This window comes from Ovis aries, chromosome 2 (genome assembly GCF_016772045.2).
Source record: "Ovis aries strain OAR_USU_Benz2616 breed Rambouillet chromosome 2, ARS-UI_Ramb_v3.0, whole genome shotgun sequence".
NCBI classification, from domain to species: domain Eukaryota; kingdom Metazoa; phylum Chordata; class Mammalia; order Artiodactyla; family Bovidae; genus Ovis; species Ovis aries.
The window spans coordinates 198,182,082-198,194,128 of NC_056055.1; the positions used below are offsets into that span (position 1 = coordinate 198,182,082).

General features: G+C 37.8%; 1 protein-coding gene across 3 annotated transcripts in view; it reads right to left on the reverse strand.

Moving 5' to 3' along the window:
• Window positions 1-12,047, reverse strand: part of DNAH7 (dynein axonemal heavy chain 7) — a 266,322-nt gene that overhangs the window by 93,630 nt on the left and 160,645 nt on the right. For all 3 annotated transcript variants that reach the window (XR_006058804.2, XM_042244009.2, XM_004004780.6), the window contains 3 exons: window positions 10,658-10,887; window positions 3,631-3,961; window positions 809-1,155 (listed from right to left, as the gene is read on the reverse strand). Coding sequence is in view for 2 of the 3 variants with exons in the window: in XM_042244009.2 (XP_042099943.1) it covers window positions 809-1,155; window positions 3,631-3,961; window positions 10,658-10,887 (908 nt within the window). In the remaining variant the exon portion in view is untranslated. The remainder of the gene's footprint in view (window positions 1-808; window positions 1,156-3,630; window positions 3,962-10,657; window positions 10,888-12,047) is intronic.

Sequence of the window (12,047 nt, forward strand, 5' to 3'; positions counted from 1 at the left end):
CCAAATTAGTAGAACATACAGAAAGGTAGAAAGATATAGTAGACCTGAAAAGCACTGTGAACCAATTCAACATAATTAAGATTTACACAATTTTCATACAATAGTAGAATACATGAGTTACTTTTCTAAAATCCTTATTATAACTCGAAACACATCTTCACATAAAACCTACACTGATTTCTATATCTTATATTTAACAAAGTTAATACCAGCAATAAAATATGATTCTCAAAATAGATATCAAATAGATATAATATGTTCAAATAAGTGACTGCATATGTGTGTTAGTCGCTCAGTCACGTCTGACTCTTTGTGACCCATGGACTATAGCCCGCCATGCTCTTCTGTCCCATGGAATTCTCCAGGCAGGGTATCTTCCCAACCCAGAGGTTGAACTCGGGTCTCCTGCATTGCAGGCAGATTCTTTACTGTTTGAGTCACCAGGAAAGCCCCTAAACAAGTGATTTTTTAAAAAACCATAGATAAATATTAAATTGTTGCCAGTGTCAATTTTGGTGAGTTGGGGAAAGGAGAATAAGCACATACACGTAAAATATTACAGTGTTTATGGAAACTAGTCTAACTCATTAGCCACTGAACAAAAACAAGAAAATGTTCCTGAGTCCAAAAAGTTTAAACATCATTGTGTTATACTATGTAGTTGGTATAGTCTTGCCTCCAGTAAACATGTCAGAGCAGGCATTAGACCTGACTTTCTGAGGAGCCTCTCACCTATGTAGTTCATAGGTTTTATATTACCTGAAGAACCCTGAAAAAAAAGTCTGTTTTCTTTTTTGTCACTACTTACTTATCATATGAATCCATTGCTATGACCCATTTGCACAGACCTTCGGCTGCTGTGGAAGCATTTCTTATCTTTTCTGGAACAAAATCTGGATTTGGAATATAATTTTTTCTTATGATGTTCATGTAAGCTGGAGGAATATTGTCCTTGTCATATTCATGAAGTGACTGCAGAAATCGAATGTCACCAAGAAGTCTTTTGGCAGGACCCCAGAAATCCTCAATCTTTTTCCCTGTACCTGTTGGGTCAGGGATTTTGTCAGCTTTGATGCCTTTCAAGATGCATATAGCTTCCATAACAAGCTTGACACCAGCGGGAGGACTCTTCATGGATTTTACCACTGTAATGTCCTTGAAATAACAACATGCAAGAATTGTTTACATATGACTTGTGTTTAGTTCCTATTTTCAAACTAAACCATAAGATAGAAACTCACTATTCACTGAAAGTGACAGTGTCAGAAGCTGGTGACAGTGATAGAATTGTATCATGAAGTGTTGAGAAGTTTATCTCAAAGGCAAAGTTAAAAATAAAAAGGAGTAATGGGAAAATACCCTGAGATCACTTATGACATGAAATCCACTTCAAGAACACATGAAAGAGCTTTTTATTGACTGTCCCAAAAGAAGAGCTTTGCTGCTTCTTAAAAACTATAAAAGTTAGAGATGCAAACAGAAAAATATTGAGAAACTGTACATAAGTCTTCTGTAAAACCAATCATATATAGTTAGCTCCTGTAAACATCTTACTTTACATTTCTCTATATCTTTTTCATATGTATATGCTATAAACCAGTGTATTTGCCCTATTTTAACCAATGGAATCATAGTATATCTAATATACATGCTGTTTTAAACTGTTCTATTTTAATAATATATAATAAACATACTCTCAGACTAGTAAACATTTACATCGCTTTTAATGCTGCATAGCTTTCTGATGCATAGATATGAACCTTAATTCTAACACTCCATGCCTTTTTCTTCTTTACTATTACAATTTAAGTCTTAATGTCTTTTTTTTTAAAGCTTTTGACAAATATTGACAAACTGACCTGCAGATAATATATAAGGGTGCCTGTTTTATTACATATACCCTTAACAACACGGGTAAGCATTCTACCAGGCAAAATAAATTTTATTTTGATTTGTATTTCTTTTGGGGCTTCCCTGGTAGCTCAGCTGGTAGAGAATCCACCTGTAATTCAGGAGACCCTGGTTCAGTTCCTGGGTTGGGAAGATCCAATGGAGAAGGGACATACTACCTACTCCAGTACTCTTTAGGCTTCCCTAGTAGTTCAACTGATAAAGAAACCACCTGCAATGTGGGAGACTTGGGTTCAATTCTTGGGTTGGGAAGATCCCCTGGAGAAGAGAATGGCTACCCACTCTAGTATTCTGGCCTGGAGAATTCCATAAACTGTATAGACTTTAAATACAAGGGAGCTATGATATATTTTCATACCCTTATTAACTATTTGCATTTCCTCCTTTTTGAACTAGTACTTCTTTATATCATTTACTATATAATTTTAGAGCTACTTTTTTCTCTTAGTGATTTGTAAGAGGTTTACACACAGAATATATTAATATTTTGTTTGCCATGCAGTTGAAAGATTTTTTCCCTTAGTATTTCTAAACTTCTATCCATGGTGTTTATATGAAATAAAATGTGTTGATTTTTAGGTACTAAAATTCATTACTTTTTTAGGTACAAAAATGTACCATTACATTTTTAGGTACAAAAATTCTCTTATTTATGAAAAATACAAGACAGTATCCAGAGCATATATATTACAAACAATATTGCTTAGTGTTTTCTTTTGATTTCTCTTATACCAAAGAAATCTTCAGTCCTAGCTTATATTCCACAATTATTAACATCTGACCTATATTTTATACTATTTTATAATATAATATAACAATTTATATTTAAATTTCTATCTGAAACCTATTTTGGAGGAAGTTGTGAAGAAAAGATCTAACACATCCTCTCCTGTGCGTGCGTGTGAAAGTCATTTAGTCGTGTCCAATTCTTTGCCACCCCATGGACTCTAAAGTCCATGGAATTCTCCAGGCCAGAATACTGGAGTGGGTAGGCTTTCCCTTCTCCAGGGAATCTTCCCAACCCAGGGATTAAATCCAGGTCTCCTGCATTGCACGAGGATTCTTTACCAGCTGAGCCACAAGGGAAGTCCCATCCTCTACTAATTTACCCAAAAGTTTAGCTGAGATTGCCAACACTATTTTTCAAAATTCATTTTAATCTTTCTTAACTGAAATGTTCCCTTTCATGTCTTAATTTTTAATACTATCAAAGCTATGTTATTATAAAATAAAACATTTTGTTTTATTGTATAAACATTATAAATTTTTATGCTATTATAAATTAAAAATCATAAATAACTTGTCATATGTATCACACACACAAAAAACCCACTGACAAACACTGACTCAGCACCTTACCATATATACTGTAAGGCGTATCCAGCTACAAGTTTCTAAATATGAAAAAGTGTACATAGAATAAAAGTGTATATTTATGCCCCTGTCAATTAAAGTTGCTCTGCAAAGTTCCTGAAATAATGATTGATGTATGGTTGTTTAGAACATTTGGAAACTTTCTTTCCAAAACTGTCTTAGTCTTGCAGGTCCATTTCTTTTTTCCAGGTCAATTAGGGAATCTTTTGGCCAATTTGAAAATGATTTCAATCACATTCAATGTGGAGACTTTGGAAAGACAAGACCAAACTGCAGCACAAATGGCAAGCACTTCCTTAAGTTACGCTAACAGGTCTCCCAGCAAGCCGAAGGCTGTGCTCTTACCTGTGCAGTGAGGGTGTCAAGGGCTGTCAGTGCTGACTCTAATATGGGCAAAGCTCCCGCCAGGTCAGCATCACATTCATCTTTGATGGCTTTGGCAGCCATAGCTTGTTCGTTTGCTATTGTTTCATCAGCTTTCACAATTTTTTCAGTTTTGGAAACTTCTACAGATTCCCTCTCAATGATCAACATCATTTCATCAACCTCTTTGCTAGCAACTTTTAACTGAGGATGTAGAGCCTCTAACTCGAACTGCATTGTGGCTACTTGAGATGCAGCAGAATCCAGTTTATCCAAACCCACTTCATACCTCTTTTTCATTTTCATGACTTCACTGAAAGCAAAGAGGTAAAACAAGGTTAGCTGTCAGGCTCTAGGCTTCTTCTTCAAGGAAAATATAAGTAATCTTTAGCTTTTCAGATTTTTTCAAAGCATAACTAAAGAAGTGGACCTACTGTATAACACAGGGAACTATAAGCAATATCTTGTAATAAACTATAATGGAAAAGAATCTGAAAAATCACACACACATACATATATATAACTTAATCCCTTTGCTTAACCCCTGAAACTGACACAACATTGTAAATCAAGCATACTTCAACTTTTAAAAAGGGGTTTGAAAGATTTTTGCATGTATTAACAGTTGGTAAAAAATATGAACTCTAGAATTTTAGATTATGTGCAATTAAAAGCAGATAGTATGTCTTGGGGTTTTTTGTACTGCCAGTATCTATCACAGTATCTACTGCTACTGCTAAGTCACTTCAGTCGTGTCCGACTCTGTGCGACCCCATAGAAGGCAGCCTACCAGGCTCCCCCGCCCCTGGGATTCTCCAGGCAGGAACACTGGAGTGGGTTGCTATTTCCTTCTCCAATGCATGCAAGTGAAAAGTGAAAGTGAAGTCGCTCAGTTGTGTCCGACCCTCAGCGACCCCATGGACTGCAGCCTTCCACGCTCCTCCGTCCATGGGATTTTCCAGGCAAGAGTACTGGAGTGGGGTGCCATTGCCTCCTCCGTCACAGTATCTAAGCATATAACAAATTCAAAAGAAAAATATACTAAGTATAAGGCAAGGAACCTCCTCCATCAAGATGAATGATGTGCCTCTGTAATTAGTCATCTTGGGAAGTTGATTCCAACAACAATATTTTCCTTAAGATCTTTTTATAATCAATTATTTTAAATAGACTTCAATACCCAAAATATATTGTTTGAACATTGCCAAATGTGGCACATAATTTTAATATGTGTTAAGTATCTTGAAATAGGAATTTTTCATTTAAAATACAAGTGGCCAGAGAATAAAGCACAAATCTTTTTTTTTGGTACAAAAATTCTTATAAAGTAATAATAACTGATCTCAAAATAATGTAATATTTTAATATACTTTAAATTTTTGATTTGCATTCATATATGTTCCAGAGATAATTACACATCATGAGCAGAGAAAATGCTTCTTTAGAATTTATTTCATTTAAAATATCTGAGATGCCATAATGTCTCAAAGTAAAAAGTGAAGCATTTTAGAAATTCTCTTCAAAAAGTAGGTTGACATTGGTAACTAACCAACCCAATAATTGTCTAAAGATGGAAGCACACTCTTCAACTGAGTGCTTAACTGGTTTGAGCCAGAAAACTGAAAAGGCTGTCACTGAAAAAAAAAATATTGCAAGTCAGGACATGTTATAATTCTGTGATAAGTTGATTCCTCTGAGCAAAATATGTTACAGCAATGTGAACTGAGAGCCTTGAGGGAGAATACCATATAATCTGTGAGTCTGGTTTCAGTGGAACCGTTGTGGAGCAAGCACAGGAAAGATCTGGCCCCCGGCCACCATGAAAAAGTTTCAATGTGGCGGCTCAACCCACGGGACCCCTTGTTGGCTACAACACTGGCTTCTCAGCAGGGAATCTGAGTGCTTGCTTCTAGGTTACTATACTACCTGGCTATAAAGATATCTGAAGACTTCAGCTATTAAGGGAAGAGTAACTACAGGGTTACTGTAGTTGGAAAAGGTCAGTTTTCACTCCAATCCCAAAGAAAGGCAATGCCAAAGAATGCTCAAACTACCGCAAAATTGCATTCATCTCACACATTAGTAAAGTAATGCTCAAAATTCTTCAAGCCAGGCTTCAACAATATGTGAATCATGAACTTCCAGATGTTCAAGCTGGATTTAGAAAAGTCAGAGAAACTAGAGATCAAACTGCCAACATCCGCTGGATGATTGAAAAAGCAAGTGAGTTCCAGAAAAACATCTACTTCTGCTTTATTGATTATGCCACCCCTTTGACTGTGTGGATCACAACGAACTGTGGAAAATTCTTAAAGAGATGGGAATACCAGACCATCTGACCTGCCTCCTGGGAAATCTGTATGCAGGTCAGGAAGCAACAGTTAGAACTGGACATGGAACAACAAACTGGTTCCAAATAGGAAAAGGAGTACGTCAAGGCTGTATACTGTCACCCTGCTTATTTAACTTATATGCAGAGTACATCATGAGAAATGCTGGGCTGGATGAAGCACAAGCTGGAATCAAGATTGCTGGCAGAACTATCAATAACCTCAGATATGCAGATGACATCACCCTTATGGCAGAGAGCAAATAAGACCTAAACAGCCTCTTGATGAGAGTGAAACAGGAGAATGAAAAAGTTGGTTTAAAACTCAACATTCAGAAAACTAAGATCATGGCATCTGGTCCCATCACTTCATGGCAAATAGATTGGGAAACAATGGAAACAAGGACAGACTTTACTTTTGGGGGCTCTAAAATCACTGCAGATGGTGATTGTAGCCATGAAATTAAAAGATCCTTGCTCCTTGGAAGAAAAGCTATGATCAACTTAGACAGCATATTAAAAAGCAGAGACATTACTTTGCCAATGAAGGTCTGTCTAGTCAAAGCTATGGTTTTTCCAGTAGTCATGTATGGATGTGAGAGTTGGACTATAAAGAAAGCTGAGCACCGAAGAATTGATGCTTTCTGACTGTGGTGTTGGAGAAGACTCTTGAAATCCCTTGGACTGCAAGGAGATCCAACCAGTCCATCATAAAGGAAGTCAGTCCTGAATATTCTTTGGAAGGACTGAAGGTGAAACTCTAATACTTTTGCCACCTGATGCAAAGATCTGACTCATCTGAAAAGACCCTGATGCTGGGAAAGATTGAAGGCAGGAGGAGAAGGGGATGACAAAGGATGAGATGGTTGGATGGCATCGCTGAATCAATGGACATGAGTTTGAATAAACTCCGGGACTTGGTGATGGACAGGGAGATCTGGCACTCTGCAGTCCATGGGGTTGCAAAGAGTTGGACATGACTGAGTGACTGAACTGAACTGAACTGAACTATATGGTGGGGACTCTAGTAGAGGCAAAGGAGAACATTTTTAATAAGAGGAAATTTGCAATGTCATCAAGAATATATAAAAATGCCTAGAAAAGTATTATTTTCAACTTTTCTCTCAGTTTGTATCTCATTTTTACAATCTTTCTTCCAGTTAGGATGGCCTGAAATACTGTGAGCATATAGTCAAAGAGAGATATAAGTGATACCTCTCAATTAATCAGACTCTCCAAGAGGTTTTAATCCTCCTGGATAGGAAAATATTGGGGGAGAAAAGCAAGATTCCATTAGGTTAAAATCCTAAGATCTAAATGGAAAGATAATATCTTGATAGTCAAAGAAATAATAAAATTCAGTCAAGTTATGTAGTAGCCTTGGGTGGGACTTGCAGATTTCACTAGTAGATGGAAAGAATGCTATTGGTAGTATGATTCAATACAGGGTGTGGACCATGATGAATAGGAAGCTATGACACCTCTGCTGTAGAAGGCATTACCAAAGTCACTGTAAATATTGCTGAGAAGTTTCCCACCAGTCTAGATAGCATCTTAGATAATACAAGAAAAAGTACTTCAAAATGCCTGAGATAATGAGATAGCCATAGGAAAATTTAGAAAGATCTACCACTAATGCAATGTCAAGGACTCTGTGCACATTTGGTGTTTCAAGTATATTTAATATTTAAAGGACATCAGTCCTGTGTGTTCACTGAAGGACTGATGTTGAAGCTGAAACTCCAATACTTTGGCCACCTGATGCGAAGAGCTGACTCATTTGAAAGACCCTGATGCTGGAAAAGATTGAGGGCAGGAGGAGATGGGGACGAAAGAGGATGAGATGGTTGGATGGCATCACCGACTCGATGGACATGGGTTTAGGTGAGCTCCGGGAGTTGGTGATGGACAGGGAGGCCTGGCGTGCTGCGGTTCATGGGGTTGCAAAGAGTCGGACAAGACTAAGTGACTGAACTGAATTGAACTAAACTTGTACCTCAATATATATGTGTGTGTTGCTCAGTTGTGTTCTACTCTTTGCAACCCCATGGACTGTAGCCCTCCAGGCTCCTCTCTCTCTATGGAATTCTCCAGGCAAGAATACTCAAGTGGATAGCCACTTCTTTCTCCAGGGGACTTTCCTGGTGAGTCTCCTGCACTGCAGGGAGATATTTTACTGTTTGAGCCACCAGGGAAGCCCTGATAAGTTACATAATTGAGCAATGAGTTAATTTGTATTTTTAAGTAAAAAAAAAAAAAAAATCCCATCAAGTCTATAGGTAATAGTCAAACACTTAAAAAAACTTAAAGCTTACCATATGCGTAAGTTTAACTTACCAGATTTTATATAAATTAAGTACCTGAGAAAGTTTAGTCTGTTAAATCAGGGTAATAATAATGTTAAAATTTATAAATGTAATATATAAATTGCTTAAATAAATTTCACTAGTAAAAAACCTCCTTAAGGTGGTTAGTAAAATTTCTAAACATCTAACTTCACAGGTAATTTATTTTTACATCTTATATATGTGTGTCTTTATTTTTACATCTTATAATACATATGTGTGTCTTTATTTTTACATCTTATAATACATATGTGTGCCTGTGTGGAAAGTGTGTCATGTGCTCGGTCATGTCTGACTCTGTGACCCCACGGACTGTAGCCCACCAGGCTCCTCTGTCCATGGAATTTTCTAGGCAAGAATACCAGAAAGGGTTGCCATTTCCTCCTCCAGGGGATCTTCCTGACCCAAGAAGACTGAGTATTAATTTTTAGAATCAAAGAAACTATTGAATCAACTTTTCTGCATGTGTAAGTTAACGTCAACAACATCAAAGCAGCTCACATTGACACATTCTATAGTGTATAAGTTTACTGATGTTTGTACTGATGTTCTCAAATAAGAGTTTACTTAAAGAAGGAAAGCTAGCTATGTATATTGAGCGACTGTTTCTAGATTCCAGCTGTTCAATACCTAAAGAGATGGTTTATTTATCTAATTACTTATTGAAGAAAAATTACTGGAAAAGGTCAGTTTTGATTCCAATCGCAAAGAAAGGCAATGCCAAAGAACGCTCAAACTACCACACAATTGCACTCATCTCACATGCTAGTAAAGTAATGCTCTAAATTCTCCAAGCCAGGCTTCAGCAATACGTGAAACGTGAACTTCCTGATGTTCAAGCTGGTTTTAGAAAAGGCAGAGGAACTAGAGATCAAATTGCCAACATCCGCTGGATCATGGAAAAGCAAGAGTTCCAGAAAAACATCTATTTCTGCTTTATTGACTATGCCAAAGCCTTTGACTGTGTGGATCACAATCAACTGGGGAAAATTCTGAAAGAGATGGGAATACCAGACCACCTGACCTGCCTCTTGAGAAATACGTATGCAGGCTAGGAAGTGACAGTTAGAACTGGACATGGAACAACAGACTGGATCCAAATAGGAAAAGGAGTACGTCAAAGCTGTATATTGTCACCCTGTTTATTTAACTTATATGCAGAGTACATCATGAGAAACGGACTGGAAGAAACACAAGCTGGAATCAAAGATTGCCAGGAGAAATATCAATAACCTCAGATATGCAGATGACACCACCCTTATGGCAGAAAGTGAAGAGGAACTAAAAAGCCTCTTGATGAAAGTGAAAGAGGAGAGCAAAAACATTGGCTTAAAGCTCAACATTCAGAAAATGAAGATCATGGCATCTGGTCCCATCACTCACGGCAAATAGATGGGGAAACAGTGGAAAAAGTGTCAGACTTTATTTTGGGGGGCTCAAAAATCACTGCAGATGGTGACTGCAGCCATGAAATTAAAAGATGCTTACTCCTTGGAAGAAAAGTTATGACCAACATAGATAGCATATTGAAAAGCAGAGACATTACTTTGCCAACTAAGGTCCGTCTAGTCAAGGCTGTGGTTTTTCCAGTGGTCATGTATGGATGTGAGAGTTGGACTGTGAAGAAGGCTGAGTGCTGAAGAATTGATGCTTTTGAACTGTGGTGTTGAAGAAGACTCTTGAGAGTCCCTTGGACTTTAAGGAGATCCAACCAGTCCATTCTGAAGGAGATCAACCCTGGGATTTCTTTGGAAGGAATGATGCTAAAGCTGAAACTCCAGTACTTTGGCCACCTCATGTGAAGAGTTGACTCATTGGAAAAGACTTTGATGCTGGGAGGAATTGGGGGCAGGAGGAGAAGGGGACGACCGAGGATGAGATGGCTGGATGGCATCACTGACTCGATGGATGCAAGTCTGAGTGAACTCCGGGAGTTGGTGATGGACAGGGAGGCCTGGTGTGCTGCGATTCATGGGGTCGCAAAGAGTTGGACACAACTGAGCAACTGCACTGCACTGAACTGAACTGAACTGAATGTTTACCCAATACTACTGTCAAAGTACCCTGGGGCCTTACTGCAGCTGTGAGTGGCACATCTTCATTCCTTAAATATGATTATACATTTATGATGTGCTAGGCAATCATGTGCACAAAAGAATAAGCCCTGCTCCCTAACCTAAAAATGTTTGTGGAGTAAATAATTAAATGATTCAACAAAACTCACAGTATACACATATATGAAATAAAAATCTTCATTTTTGCTATGTCATTTTTGTCCACACAAATGTTTTAAAACCACCATAGTTTACTTAGGAATAAGAAATTTCATTTTTACCTCCTTTTCTTTTCCAACAACAGTTTGAAGGTAGAGATTAATTCAAGATAAGAGGTAGGTGTCACATAATTGTATCTTTGAAGTTCAACATAGAAGGATGTCGATAAATCTATAGTAGAAGTGTGGAAGCTTTTACACATCTCAATACAGCCATCTCGTATTTCCTCTGACATTTCAATGTCTTCCAGGAAGCGGGAGGCAACTGCCTGTAGTGCATCTTCAGGCCAGGACTGAATGTAAGATAAATGCTTTAGCATATCATCGAAGTTACTGACAGGAGTCTGTTACTACTACTGAGGTCCTTCACAGATGGTGGAAATGCAGGGGAAAGCATGAGGAATGGAATGGGACAGAAACTCAGGATAAACTTCCCCCCAAGTACTTGGCTGCTTAGGACAGGGAGCCAGTAGCTAATGCATGTAATGTTGTTAACTCTTTCTGGTTTGTTCAGGAGTTAGAGAAATTGTACATGAGTATTGCAAGAGCAAGGGAGAAAAAAGGAACCATATTTATAGAATGTGTATCTTTTTGCACATTTTGCTATTATTATCTCATTCAATTCTCCCCAAATTTCTGAGGTAAATGTTACTATCCTTTACCCTAAACTCCAGAATTAGATGAATAGCTACCTCCTTGATTTCCTCCATAATCGCCTCAAACTCAACAAGTCTGAATCATGGCCCATATCTCCCCCTAAATAGTTGTAATCTTCCCAACTTAGTAAACACCTCAATTCTATATCCATCTCGAAATCCAGTTCTACGGGCACCATCCCTAAAATAGCTTCCAACTCTTTTCCTTCTACACCTATAATCACCATTGCAGTTCAACTCTGTTATCATTTTTCTGGAATATTCCAACACTGTCCTAATTGTCCACCATGCTTGTGTACTCTAGGGAGCTGTCAGAGTGATCTCATCAGATGCAGATTATTAACAGCTAATTTCACACTCTCAGTTTACAATTGTTTGAAGACTTCCCAACATATTCAAAACAAAACCCAAAGTTAATCTGTAAATCTCTACTTGATCTGGCCCTTTCCACCTTTACAACCCAACTCTATGATTTCCCCCTCAGGTACTATGCCCTTGCCACCCTGAGTTTTTCTCACCCTATTCGTTCTTCCTATGAAGCTCTTGTCTTCACTAATTTCTTGTCTCTGACCAGATCCTCTCAGTACTGACACTTTTTGCCCTTTATGTTTCTTCCTAAAGGTCATTGATTCAGAAAACCTTTTACTCCATTTATGCTACCCTGTATGATGGAATTATTTTTCACTAACTTGTAAGTACATAAGTAAACTCAAGAAAAGCAGAAGCCTAGCCTATTTCATTTTCTGACTCATCTCCAGCTTTAGAATAAGATCTGCTACAAAACAAGGGTTCAATAA